Source organism: Myotis lucifugus, unplaced genomic scaffold (assembly GCF_000147115.1).
Source record: "Myotis lucifugus unplaced genomic scaffold, Myoluc2.0 scaffold_104, whole genome shotgun sequence".
Taxonomy (NCBI): Eukaryota; Metazoa; Chordata; class Mammalia; order Chiroptera; family Vespertilionidae; genus Myotis; species Myotis lucifugus.
This window is the reverse complement of record NW_005871152.1, coordinates 3,241,085-3,255,880: the sequence shown is the minus strand read 5'-3', so window position 1 is coordinate 3,255,880 and position 14,796 is coordinate 3,241,085. Positions and strand designations below refer to the sequence as shown.

At 44.8% G+C, this 14,796-nt stretch overlaps 1 protein-coding gene across 1 annotated transcript; it reads right to left on the bottom strand.

Annotated features, from left to right (window-relative positions):
- Positions 1 to 525: 525 nt before the first annotated feature.
- Positions 526 to 2,162, bottom strand: LOC102418573 (GA-binding protein subunit beta-1-like). Its single transcript, XM_006092777.3, has 2 exons — positions 1,553 to 2,162; positions 526 to 1,516 (listed from the first exon to the last, which is right to left on the bottom strand). The coding sequence occupies exons 1-2, from the start codon at positions 2,133 to 2,135 to the stop codon at positions 948 to 950; spliced, it is 1,152 nt and encodes a 383-aa protein (XP_006092839.1). The 5' UTR covers positions 2,136 to 2,162; the 3' UTR covers positions 526 to 947.
- Between the last annotated feature and the right edge of the window lie 12,634 nt (positions 2,163 to 14,796).

Below are 14,796 nucleotides of genomic sequence, written 5' to 3'. Positions count from 1 at the left end.
CTGCTTTCTGCTCTATAAAGCGGGGATGCTGTTAATTGTCATGGCTGCCTCGGGAAGAGGAGATAATCCCAACCAATGCCCAAAGGCCTGGGGAGGCATCAGACTCCAGCTGTCCCCCTCCCTGGCCACAGTGCCTGCGGTGTTATTTACTTCTCTATCCTGTTTACTTAGATCCATTGGCCAAATACATTTTTATTTTTTCTTTCCCTCTTGTCTTTAGAGCAACCTTAAAAGATCCTCCCATACTGATAAGTTGCTTTTTTTTTTCCCCCCCGAATAACTTTTATTATCTTTGTGGAGAAAATACCAATGCAAGTGATACATTTTGAAATTATAAAACATGCAGGATATGTACAAACACAAAGTTTAAAAAATATTTGCTTCATATACATGTAAATCTACTTGGGTATAGCTGAAGTTAAACAAATATAAAAATTTGTTTTCTAAAAAATGTTTTCAGAGAATCTGAGACAACTTAAAGCTGTACAAACATTTCCTGGGATAAATCTTCTCTTCACACAGAAGCTTTAACGTACAGGAGCAATTCCAGTATCAGTCCACCACATAATTATGACACATTTGGTCTAATCAACGATCACCCTTAAAACTGTTCTGTTTCTGAGAAATTAAGGTTCGTTCGTACTAAAATCAAAAAGAATTCACAAATTTAGTGGCTTATTGTGTTTTTGGATCTCTTCAACAATCTTTATCAACTCATTTAGAACTGTAAAAAAAAACAAAAACTATTTACAGAATTCAGTTTTAAATACATTTGACAACTTCAAGAATTTTATGTTACAAGGATTCAGACCACATGGCTTTAGTCCAATTATCAATCTGTAGTCTCTTCTAGCATCTTGTCTTCCCATGACTGCACCTTACTGTGTACAGTTCAAGATTGTATTCTTTCTTGACCAAAAGTAACTCAAACTACATGTTCATTTCAACTAAACAGCTTCTTTATTAGTCTGAAGATGAGTCATAGCTTCTAATTTCTGTCTGTAGGCTTCTGCTTCCTGTTCTTTCTTTAGAAGCTGCTGTCCATATTTTGGGGCTTCTTGGTTTGCTTCATCCAGCTGTTTCTGAAGAGCTCCTCTCTCTTCTATTTCTGCAGATTCCACCCGGTTTTCAATTATTTCGATACCTTGTCTCTTAGCTGGTGGTTCTTCACTTATAACAGTTTCTTCAGCAATGTCCGTTGCTGGTAATGTTAATACTTGCTGTCCATCTGGCATGATCACAATGATGGGCTGGCCTATTCCACTGTTTGGAAAGGAGTGCAAATTTCCAAGCTGGATTCCATCTGTTACTATTGTGATGACTTGCTGACCCCCTGAACTAACTACTTGCTGAATTGCACCATCCACTGATTCTGCAGTAACTACTTCCTCCGTAGCCACTACTGGAGTTTCTGAAGAATTGGACAAGGGAGCAGAAGCTTCAGCTAAGGCAGCTAATGCAGCTAATACTGATGTAGAGGAGTTTCCAAACTGAACAGCGGACACACCTGTTTCATCTGTTGCCTTGGATGAATTTTCTGAAGATGCCAGACCTGTTAGGTTCACCACCCCTCCAGGTCCAATGATAAACTGTGGTGTTGCAGCATGTATCGCCACAGTGTCGGGACTCTCTAGGTTTGTGTTAATTTGATTCTGCATAGCAATCTGTAATATCTCTGCTAAATCTTTATTCCCATTGTCTACTGAAATATCAAATGCAGTTTTACAAAACTTACTCTGCGTGTGTACATCAGCACCATATTTGATTAAAAGCTCCACCACATCTTGATGGTTGTGTTCTGTGGCCCAATGTAAAGCTGTCATCTTTAACATGTCCTTTGCATTGACATCAGCACCATGCTGAAGCAAAACCTCTACTATGCCGGCATGGCCCTCAGAAGCTGCCACATGTAAGGGCGTTCGGTCCACTTTGGTTCTGGCATTCCTACTTACACCAGCTCGAAGTAGTACCTCTGTGGTGGAATAATGCCCGTACTGTGCTGCCAGGTGAAGTGGAGAAGTTCCCAGCCAGTCTGTAGTAAAAGGAGCTCCATTTGCCACCAAAATACGAACTTCATCATCTTGACCTGCTCGTGCCGCTTCTAAAAGCTTCTTTCCCAAATCTACCAGGGACATCTGGAAAAGCTTTGGGAGCAGCGGCGGCGGGGGGAATGGTGGGAGGGGTGCAGGACCCGAGGTGCTCCGAACCCAGAATGCCGTGTCTGGTGGGCGCCCAAAATCCCCAACGAAAAGTCCCCCGTGTGCGCGCGGAGGGACACACCATGTGCGAGTGAGTCTGCATCCCAGCATCCCTCCCCTTATACCAGATGATTTTAATCCTATCAATTTCTATTCCAAAGGTTAGGGCATTTCTTATCTCCATTCCAGGGAGTAAAGATTATGTAGCTTAAGCGTGATTGTTCGTAGTTAAAGTGATTAACTACCCGCCTGGCACTTAGTTAAGGGTTTTTTTTGTTTTTTGTTTTTTGTTTTTAAGTGGGCTTTTATTTATTTTTAATTTTTTTATTATTAAATCTTTTTAAAAAATATATTTTATTGATTTTTTTACAGAGAGGAAGGGAGAGAGATAGAGAGTTAGAAACATCGATCAGCTGCCTCCTGCACATCTCCTACTGGGGATGTGCCCGCAACCCACGTACATGCCCTTGACAGGAATTGAACCTGGGACCCTTCAGTCCGCAGGCCGATGCTCTATCCACTGAGCCAAACCGGTTTCGGCTTAAATCTTTATTGTTCAGATTATTACATTTGTTCCTCTTTTTTCCCCCCATAACTCCCCTCCACCCAGTTCCCACCCCACCCTCCGCCCTCACTCCCCACCCACTGTCCTCATTCATAGGTGCGAGATTTTTGTCCAGTCTCTTCCCCCATCCCCCACACCCCTTTCCTCCCCAAGAATAGTCAGTCCATTCCCTTTCTATGCCCCTGATTCTATTATAATCACCAGTTCATTCTGTTCATCAGATTATTTATTCACTTAATTTTTAGATTCACTTGTTGGTAGATGTGTACTTGTTGTTCATAATTTCTATCTTTACCTTTTGCTTCTTCCTCCTCTTCTTAAAGCATACCTTTCAGCATTACATATAATACTGGTTTGGTGGTGATGAACTCCTTTAGCTTTTTCTTATCTGTGAAGCTCTTTATCTGACCTTCAATTCAGAATGATAGCTTTGCTGGATAAAGTAATCTTGGTTGTAGGTTCTTGGCATTCATCACTTTGAATATTTCTTGCCACGCCCTTCTGGCCTGCAAAGTTTCTGTTGAGAAATCAGCTGACAGTCTATGGGTACTCCCTTGTAGGTAATTGACTGTCTTTCTCTTGCTGCTTTTAAGAGTCTCTCTTTGTCTTTTGCTCTTGGCATTTTAATTATGATGTGTCTTGGTGTGGTCCTCTTTGGATTCCTTTTGTTTGGGGTTCTATGCACTTCCTGGACTTGTAAGTCTATTTCTTTCACCAGGTAGGGGAAGTTTTCTGTCATTATTTCTTCAAATAGTTTTTCAATATCTTGCTCTCTCTCTTCTTCTGGCACCCCTATAATTCTGATGTTGGTACGCTTGAAGCTGTCCCAGAGGCTCCTTACACTATCTTCGTATTTTTGGATTCTTTTTTCATTTTGCTATTCCGGTTGTATGTTTTTTGCTTCTTCGTATTTCAAATCGTTGACTTGATTCTTGCGATCCTCTAGTCTGCTGTTGGGAGTCTATATAATATCCTTTATTTCAGTCAGTGTATGCTTAATTTCCAGTTGGTCCTTTATCATAACCTCGAGGGTCTGACTAGATTTCTTGAATATCTCACTACATTTATCGGCGGTCTCACCAGTCTTTTCGAGGGTCTTACTAAATTTATCGGTGGCTTCTAGAAAGTTCTTGAAAAACCTTCAAAGTGTGGTTTTGAACTCTATATCCAGCAGTTTTCTTTCCTCCATTTCTGTCATTTGTGTCCTGTTTCTTTGTCTCCGCATTTTTTATGCTTCCCTGTGTTGATAAAGTGGTTTTCTGTGCTAAGTGTCCTCTTGGGCCCAGTGGTTCAGTCTCCCCAATTACCTGAGGAGGACACTCTTGGTGCACCCCCTTGTGGTCTTTGTGCACAGTGTTGTTGTAGTTAAGCCTTGATTGTTGTAGGTAACACTGGGGATTGACCTCCAGGCCAATTGGCTGTGAGAATCAGCTGTGTCTGCAGTGGGAGAACTTCTGTCCTGGATCTCTAGGGAGTTGCTAATCTAGCCTCTGCCTGAGGCTATCCAGCAAACGCCTCTGTGCAAGGCTTGGGTGGGGCGGGTCCCAGGGGATCAACAGGGTGGGCGGAGCGAACGAGCAGTATGGCTGCTCTCAGTTCTGCCTTCAGAGGCCCCGCTTCTCAGTGTCCCAGCAATTGCTGCAAGTACCTCCGAGAGAAAGCTGCCCTCGAGTTCCGACCGATGCCAGACAGTCCCGCTTCTCCCATATGAGTCTGGGTCCCCAGAGACTTGCCCGGAACTGGAGCTCAGAGCCTGAGACTCCCTCCCGATTGAAAAAGACAACCGCGCCCTCAGCCGCCAGCCTGCTCCACGTGTGCCTCTGTACCTTAGTATTTTACTTCCGCACCGCACCTCCTCTGAGTCTCGGTATGCTTTTCTCTTTCCTTCTAGTTGTAGAATTTCCACTCAGCCAGCCTTCCTGTGGTTCTGGATGATGTCCGTTCCGTCTTTTAGTTGTATTTTTGAAGTGGTTGTGCAAGGCAGCAAACTCCAGTGTTTACCTATGCAGCCATCTTGGTTTCTCCTCGATAAGTTGCTTTTTAAAAAATATATATATTTTATTCATTTTTTACAGAGAGGAAGGGAGAGGGATAGGGAGTTAGAAACATTGATGAGATAGAAACATCAATCAGCTGCCTCCTGCACACCCCCTACTGGGGATGTGCCCGAAACCAAGGTACATGCCCTTGACCAGAATCGAACCCGGGACCCTTGAGTCCGCAGGCCAATACTCTACCCACTGAGCCAAACTGGTTAGGGCGTTGCTTTTTTTAAAAGTGAATTTATTGAGGTGACACTGGTTAACAAAATTACACAAATTTCAGGTGCACAATTCTACAACACTTCATCTGTACACTGTCCTGTGTGTTCTCCACCCCACTATCTTTGTCCAACTGTGAGCGTCTCCAAGTCAGAGTCCTCACCTTATTTGTATTCACAGGAGTCACAGAATGATGGATATTTCCTCCCAAAAGAACCCCCACGATGGCAAAATATTTCTTTTATTTGTTTTTTAATCCTCACCTGAGGATATTTTTTCCATTGCTTTTCAGAGACAGTAGTAGGGAGGGAGGGAGAGAAACATTGATATGAGAGAGAGACACACACATCAACTGGTTGTCTCCCACATGTGTCCCTACCTGGGGTAGGAGTGAACGCAAAGTCCAGGTACTCGCCCTTGACCAGGAATTGAACCCAGGACCCTTTGAAGCTCAGGTCAGGTTTTATCATGCTGACCTGCACTTATTTCTCTGAAGAGCCCTTTCCCCAGTGAATTTTTTTTAATAGAGAGAAAGGGAGGGATAGAAATATTGATGTGAGAGAGAAACATCGACCCGCTGCCTCCTGCACGCCCTCTATGGGGATGAAGCCTGAAACCTAGGTATGTGCTCTGACCAGGAAACAAACCAGCAACCCTTCGGTGCACAGGATGATGCCCAACCAACTGAGCCACACCGGCCAGGGCCACAGTGAACTTCTTGAGGTCAGAGTCGGTGGTTTAGTCACTTCTTTACCCCCAGGACCCAACACAGTGCCTGGAACAAGGCAGGTGTTCTATAAACACTTGTTGAATGGAGTTAAAGTCATTTTTAAAACAGGGGAGAAGGAAACCAGAAGAGAATGAAGGCCATAAGATAATGGAGATTAATTCAGCCTGACAGTCAGGAGTCCTTGGTCCACCAGCTCTAACAGCAACTCTGTGTGAACATGACGAGTCACCTCCCCTGCCAGGCCTCAGTTTCCTCCTCGGCGGATTGGAGAGGGTGGACTAAACAACGCCTAAGGTCTTTCTAGTAATACGTCCCCGTAGCTGAGTTGGACCCCACAGAGGAGGAGTGGCCATAGCCCACCCCACTGCGGTCTCATGGGCCCTCTTGAGGCTGCAGTACTGGACCAGATGGTCTGTCAGCAAAACCAGGGTGGCTGCTCCTAAGTCTGTCCCCTATCGTCTCCCATGGACAAATGCAGAATGGGAAGGTTTCTCACGCTCACCTGGCACCTGCCAGAAGTCTCATGCAGGACAGGCCAGCCGGAGACAGGAGGAGTGTGAGAAGACATTCTCTAGGTCCTCTTCCCCTGACGTGCCCCGGCCAGCCTGCTCTCTCTCTCCCGCTACTCCAAGCACAGAACTGACTTTCCTGTTGAAGAAAACAGCATTGTCTCTCTGGCCAGCACAATGCTTGTCTCAGCGAGCGTGGGGAGAAAGCCAGTCCCCTCACCTCATTTGGCTGAGGGGGGCTCCTCTTTGCAGACACCCATCTCTCTGTCACCCAGGCATCTGGACATTCTCATAGAGGCGTCCAGGGGAAGGAGTGGACACAGATTCACCCTTGGCTGATGGGAGGCAGGGACCTGTACTCCCTGCGAGAGCATCTGCCTCCAAAAGGCTCTGTGGAAGCCAAGAAGTGTGGGCATGAGAGCAACAAGGGGCAGTGTAACATGCAGCCAGCGCCCCTCTTTTTATGGATGAAGGGCCCAGAGAGGGCCGGAGGTTCTCCTGGGGCCACATCATTGATGTCCAGGGTGGGGGGGATGGGATTTACTGTCACAATGGGACGTGGGCCCCATGGACTGATTTCATTATTGAATCACACAACCAGCTTTCTAGGCTTTTCTCATCACACGTCCCGGGTGCAGTGAGCCCACCAGCCACCCAGCAGTCCCCGGCCAGCTTTCGTCCAAAACACTGAAGTCGGCTGGGGAAGCATTTGGATTCAATTATATATTTACAGCTCCAGAGGTGGGAGGCGGGAGAGGAGGCAGCCGGGGTTGTTTTTGTGGATTATGTAGGAACTGACCTAAATTTTATGTCAGGGAGGGAGAGAGAGAGAGAGAGAGAGAGAGAGAGAGAGAGAGAGAGAGAGAGAGAGAGAGAGAGAAGAGAACTGCGGAAGGTTGGAGAAAGTGCTGAGGAGATGAAATGCCCGACTGGGGTCTTTGAAACGTTGTCTATTTTAATTGGATGTGTCTTCTCAGAACTAGCTGGTGGCAGGCCCGGCACAGGCGCCGTTTAATCAGTGGAATTCACATTTCCCCGCTGGGACTTCACACAGAATAAAGTGCAATGGGGCAGGGGCCATGGGCAGGGAGGCGGGGGCAGGGATGTGATTCCAATTTGAAATATGATAATTGAGGATAAGGGTTTTCCTTAAATGGAATTGGCAGGTCCTCTGTTTTATGCCTTAGTGAGTAGATTTTTCTAAGGAGCAAGAAACTAGTCTCTTCTTGGGGCAAGAGCATAGGGTGATCTTCCGGACCACTCTCTTCTTTTTTTCCTGAATGTACACATGTGCGTGGGTGTCTTTCTTTTCTGAGATTTCCAGCAGCAGAGTTCACTGTTTCCCAGGCCAAGGGGCAGAATAGAGAAGAGATGGAGGGGTGTTTGTGGCTAAGGGTGGAGAGGTGCAGACGCAGGAGGGGCAGGGCCTGTCCTTGCAAGGGCCGGGCAAGCAAGGAGCAGCCATTGGCCTGGGACTCAGACCAGGGGCCAGGTGTGTGCCTTCCTTGTTTAACCCTAGTATTGGGTTGTCCCTAGCATTCACTCATTCACTCGATAAATGTTGATTGGGCTAAGCTACTCATTGCTAAGCACTGGAACTCACCTTAGAAACCTGTCCTTAGAGATCTAGGTCCCAAGCTCATTTTGGGGCCACCCTGGAGCAGATCCAAACACTCAGGAAGATCTCAGGACCAGCTGAGGTACCTGGAGCCTGTGAGACCCCAGCAGTGGGGCTATCCAAACCTTGTGGACCATGCAGCACAGTTCTAGGCTCTAGGGTACACCACATCCTCAGGGCTGCCTCAGAGTCGTTGAGATTGAGAGACAGAGGGAGGAAAGGTAAAAAGGAAGAGATGGGAGGTGGAGAGAGGGCTTGCAGTTAGGTACAGTGTCGGACCGACTGGCAGAGAGACTGAAAGTGGCAGCTTAATCTGTAAGGAGGAATTGATATGAACCTCTGGATTTCCCATTTCTGGTTCAAAAACACTCAAACCTAATTCATTCAACAGTCACTTAATGAGCACCCATGGTGTTTCAGGACTCCGAGGTAGCCCCTGCCCTTGAGGGATCACAGTATAGTCAGGGAGAGTCACCATGGCAACACATTGTTATCAAGTGCTTGCTATGAACCAGCTTGTTCTGGGTGGTGGGGATACAGCCAAACTTAAGACAAGCTTTCTGCCTTGAAGGCCTATACATTCTATTGTGGGAGGGGGAAGCTGACAATAGCATATGCATGCATGCATACATACATACATACATACATACCACATAAAAAACAAGAAAATATCAAGTATTGATAAGTGCTAGGAAGGAAAAATAAGGTAATATGTTTGAGAGAGAGGATGTGGGGTAGGGACAGAGTTAGATAAGAAGGTGGAAGAGAAGGAGGCATGATGAGAAGGAGGCGAGGAGGACACCAGTGGGAAATGGCTTAAGGAAGAGCCAGGATAAAGGCCAAGATGTAGCCTGGTCAACATGTTTGAGGGGCAGCAAGAAGACCAGGGTGGCTAGAGAAGAGTGAATAAATGGGAGTGTGAAGGATGATATCATAGGGCAGTGATGGCGAACCTATGACACGCGTGTCAGAGGTGACATGCAAACTCATTTTTTTGGTTGATTTTTCTTTGTTAAATGGCATTTAAATAAATAAAATAAATATAAAAAATATAAATCTTTGTTTTACTATGATTGCAAATATCAAAAAATTTCTATATGTGACACGGCACCAGAGTTAAGTTAGGGTTTTTCAAAATGCTGACACGCTGAGCTCAAAAGGTTTGCCATCACTGTCATAGGGGGAGGTGTGGGAGGCTGATGGAGAGCCTTGATTTGATTCCATTTATGATTCCATAGAGAAGTCAGGGATCTGTCTCTACTCCCCTTGAATCTGAGACTGGCAGCTTCTACTTCCTGTACCCATGCTGTGAGGAAATCCAAACAGTCCCACATAGGATCTAGAACAAGAGTCCCAGCTGAGCTCCCTGTCAGCCATGTGAGTGGGCCATTCAGGAAGTAGATCCTTCACCCTAGTCAAGTGGCCCAGCTGAACCCACATGGAGCAGAGAGAGGTGTTCCTATGAGCCATGCCCAAATTGCAGATTCATGAGCAAAATAAATGATTGTTATTGTTTCAAGCCACTGAGCTTTGGGGTGTCTTGTATGTACAATAAATAACCCAACCAGATGGGGCACCAACAGAGCAGGGGCAGCAGAGTTTTTCTGTTAAGGACTAGATAGTAAATATAGTAGGTCTTGCAGATCAAAGGGGCTCTGTGGCAACTATACAACTCTGCTGCTGCAATGCAAAAGCAGTCATTGTCAATACACAGATTAATGAGCATGGCTGTCTTTCAATAAAACTTTATTTACAAAAACACATGGAAGGCCAGATTGTCCAACTGATTATAGTTTGCCAGTCTCAATAATAGAAAGTTTTAAGCAATAGAACTATATACTCTCATTTAGACCTAGAAAGCTTTTCCTGACTGTCAGGTAAAGGATGACTGGGAACAAAAGCAAAAATGATGATGGTTTGACCTAGGGTTTTACTAGTAGCTCTGGAATGATCTGATTTTTATTGAAGGTGGCACTCGCAGAATTACTGAGATAGCTAAGAAAAGAATCAACTGATCATTGCTTCGAGAGAAGGGAAAGGAAGCTATGAGAACTCAGAGTAAAGGTGTTCACTGTGAGAATCAGGGCAGGCTTCTTGGAAGAGGCAACTGCTAAATAGGAACTATTCAGAGGAAGAGCTGGAAGAATGATCTTCCACACTAGCAGAGCAGAATAGCAGTTCATAATGGGCACGTTTGCAGGAGTCAGGAGACCCAGAAACAAGAGGTAATAGAGGGTAAGGTCTCTGGAGAGTGGGCAGGGCCAGAACTTGACATCTAATAGAGGTAAAGGTCTGGACTTTGAGTCGCCCTGATCTAGATGCTAATCCCAGGACCTGGCACTTACAAGCTAAGAAACATTTTTTTTAGCTTCAGTTGGCTCGTGTGGGAATAATAATACTTACTCTATGGAATTGTGAGAATGAACATTTTACAAATAAAGGGAGGACACAGAGGTTAAGGGCTGGCTTGGGCCTAGTTGTTCTGAAACCAAGCGGTATATGGTAGGTGCTCAATAAATGTTTGATTATTTGAGGAATCACATCAACAACAGGCCTTCAGGTGGTGATTCTGTGAGAATTTTACTCTATCTATGTAATTGTGAGTGTTTCCAAATTTCCAGCCACAGTATGAATTACTTTTATAATCAGAAAAAATTCAACATAGTAAATAAGTACAAGAAAAGGGGCAAGGCAAATGAATAATGATCAGTGATGAATTGGACCATAAGAATTATATATAAATTAGGAAACTGCAAGTAATTTGAAATGCTCTTTTGTTAAACATTAAAAGGAACAATTCTTATTATTTTTCTTCCACTTGGCTATTTCCTACCCCAAAGGACCTTCCTACCTAGTGTAGAGAAAGCCTGTAAATCAATACTTGCATTAGGGCAGTGACTGTGGAAGCCAAGGGGCAGAGGAGAGGCCTTGATGGATTATCCAGCCGAAGAAGGACAGCACGATGCTCTGGGGAACCAGGATGCTTTGGGGACAGAGGTGGCATATGCAGGACACCTGGCTTTTTGTTCCTAGGCAAGTCACTAACCATCCTTGGACTCAACATTCTCTTCTCGGACCAGTTCTCTGGTTCTCAGTCCTGGCCACAGATTAGAAGCATCTGGGGCACTTAAAAAAACTACCAAAGCTGCCCAGCCTGCGTGGCTCGGTGGTTGAGCATCGAGCTATGAACCAGGAGGTCATGGTTCGATTCCCGGTCAGGGCACATGCCTGGGTTTCGAGCTCGGTCCCCAGTGGGGGGCAGGCAGGGGGCAGCCAATCCATGATTCTCTCTGATTATTGATGTTTCTCTCTCTCCCTCTCCCTTCCTCTCTGAAATCAATACACACACAAAAAACACAAAACAAAAAAAACCTACCAAAGCCTAATCCCCACCTTGTACCAATTGAGCCAGAATCACTAGGGGTAGAACTCAAATGATGGTATTTGTTAAAGGCCCCGGTAATTGTGAAGTGCAGCCAGGATTGTGGACTCCTGGGCCAGAAGGTTGCTAAGTTGCTTTCTGAGTTTTTCCTCTGACAATATATCTTTCAGGTTGAGATAAGCCTGATAGAGCTTCCCCTTTAATTTTTTTTTTTACTAATAACAATTTAACATTGTAAGACAAAACCCCCCCCCCCAACAAATTGCGCATTCTTTAACCATTCACAATTGAGGTGGAGAGTGTGAGAAGCAAAAGACAGCAAGAGGTTTGTTTCTATACTAGTAGTGACCTGCTTTCTCTGAAACATACGTGCATGGGACCTTTGTCTATAGATACAGAAGAGCATAAAAACCCAGGGGCCCGGGCACTCTGACATTCTGAGGCTGAAGAGATGAGGAAGAACCAGCAAAGGAGACAGAGCAGGAGAACCCAGGGAGGTGGGAGGGGAACCAGGTGAGTGCGGTAGCCTAGAAGCCACGCAGGGAAAGCCCTGCCAGAGGAAATGTGGTTGACTCTGCCAAATGCTATTGAAGTCTATGGTTTGGCTGTGGGTTCAGCAATGTGAAGCCCTGGTAGAGTAGATCGTTAACATTCAGGGCTATGCCTAAGACCTATGTCTAGGAAATCCATCAAGACTCCTCAAATTTGCTAATTCTTTTCTAACATAAATTTCCCCATAATTTAATTTATTCAAAACTGTGTTTAAAGCCAAGAATAATCACATTCTTACATTTCTTTGGTCTTTATCCATTTTCACCAACTTCAGAAATCACTGGTCCTAGTTGCATGTTCTCTGTTCCATTCTCTGTTGGTTTTGAACCTGGATTTGATTCCCGACTGTATTGCTAGCTGGGTAAATGTGGGAAAATTACGTCACTTAAGCCTCCATTTCCTTACCTGTAAAATGGGACTTTTAATAAAAACTCTTGTGAGTTTTGTAAGAGTTAAATAAAATGTTGGTATAGCACTGATAGGTAATATTGCTGCTTATACTAGTAAACAAAGTTTTCATCTCTCTATGAGATATCTGCTACATAACCATAAACAGGGAGGATAAGTCGCTTTTAGAGGCAATTGGTGTGTGGTTGGCTAGATTCTCTCACAAGCTAGTAACCACCTTCTGGATACCTGCCTCCCAGCATGTATAATACAAACTCCTTTGCTGGTTCTTCCTCATCTCTCCAGGCAAATTAGCACATTTTGATATGCCATGGATATTCCAAGTGCTGGATTGAATCACACCCACGGAATTTAAATCTGCAATTACTAATAAGCATCAACTGCGCTGGGTAGAATGGTTGCATAGAAGGAGCCAGTAGGGAGAGGGGTGTAGTCATTGATTCTTCTTGAGTGGATATTCCTGGAGGTTCTTGCATTTAATCTTGAAAATAAAAAGGTATTCCAGGCCAAGGGCACAGTATGTGTAACTATATAATCTTTAAAGAGCATGGCTTTTGCAGGTGAATAGTTAGTTCAGTAAGAACCGAGCAAAGCGTTAAAGGGTCAGGGTGGGGGTGGGGCAGTGGGTAATGAGCAAAAAGTTGAGGTGGAAAAGGTGAGAACCACATCAGTAAGAGCCCACCGGTTATGCCAAGGGGGTGAACTTTCCTGAATGGAAATGGATAGAGCTACTTAATAGCTTCCTGTAGGAAGTAGCATGGCCAGATTTGTATTTTAGGGCTGTCACTGGATGGTCTAGAAAGAAGAGGACAATGGGACATAATTCCCAAAGCCCTCTGTGTGACATATGCCATTCCTTTTCGATCTCCATGGACATTACACAAGCCTTCTTCTATTACATGTTTGGAAAAATATCTCAGTTTCAAATGTCATCACTCTTTCAATATGTTGTTCCTGTTCTTGCCAGTTACCCCTGAGAGCACTGAAATTATCCTTAGGGATTTCCTTGTCCTTATTCATTCGTATCCCATTGATATCCCCCCAAATCCTGAATAATGGGGCAGTTTCTCCAAAGTCAGTGATACCACCTGGAGTAACAAAGAACATGATGGATGCCTTCTCCCCATCCCCTACCCCCATTTTCTAGGTATGATGAGCCTGTCACTAGGGACCCCTGGGTAAGGATCAAGACAACCCCCCCCCAAAAGAACTCTTCTTGGGGTTTGAAGAGTATAATCATCTTGAGATAATTCCTCCCAGAATGAGGCTTTATGGGACACAAAGAGCAACAGCTTTGGAGTCAAGCATGTGACGGCTCAGAGGCCCTGTCTCCCTATCTGTGCCTTCGGATACCTTCTCTTAGTCCCAGAGGGAGACAACACTGCCTCTCCCAGCTGCTCCCACTGCCCTTTCTCCAGCACGACATTGCTGAAACCAAGGTCACTGTCCTTAGCCCAATAAGTAGCTTTAGATTCTCTGGACCTTCCATTGAAGGTCAGTTCTTCTTTCTCCCTCTTCCCATCAAATCTCTTTCCTAAGTAGGCAAATTTGTGGCCATCTCCTGAGACACCTAAACCCAGCTTGTAGTCCCTCCTCTGAGACCTGAAGCTGGCAACATTGCCACTTCAACATGGTCAAGATTGCTGAGATTTGGGGGCTTTTTAGGCTCCTCTCTCCCCCAAACTTCAACAGTAGGTTTCTATTGAACATCTTATGGAAGTGCTACCTTGATTGCATGCTTTTCCTGTTCCTGAAACCTTCCACTCTTACATGGAGTAACCGAATTGCCAGGTCCTGCTACAGGTCCTCTGTCCTCTCTGCCTCTGGGCAGGACAGTGATGGAACAAAGTATTTTGCCAAGAACAATAACACATGATGCCTGGCAAGTCACAAAAATATGTATTTGCCTAGCAAGAAAAATGGCTTGGGAACTCATGTAGTAACATAAACAATAGAGGCAGGCACAGAGTCTCCTCTGAAAATCTGGGCCTGGGCCACAGGAGAAATCGAAGAACAATTTGCACATTTCCAGTTAAATTTAATTAAAATTTTAAAAAAGGGGAATAAAGAAAACAGTCTTTTTCTTTGTCTTCTCAGAATGCAGTGTCTGAAAGGAAGAGACTGCAGCTGAAGGCCAGCTTCTAGCTAAGGTTAAGACTAGGAGACTCATCTTGATAATTTCCAGAAATTCTTACTAATGTATCCTAGAAAAATAAACTGACAACAACACAGCAAAGCTACATCATTAAAAGCCAGCAGCTTTGCATTTTTCAAACAGGTGAGTGGTTAGTAGCTAGCCTTAATGAGCAAAGGTCTTGAAGTTCATGGGAGTGAAAGAGAGGGAGGAGCTGAACATAAGATTTCTAGTTGGGAACTCAGGCATTCTTGCTTTTTAAACACCTACACTAATAAAAGAGAATGATGCAAATTGACCGTACATTCATGACACCCACCAGCCAATCAGGGGTGAGTATGCAAATTAACCCAACAAAGATGGTGGGTTAATTTGCATATGCAGGCATTGAGCAGCGGGGGTGGGGCAGGATGCTTGTGTCGTCGCCATGGTGATGACG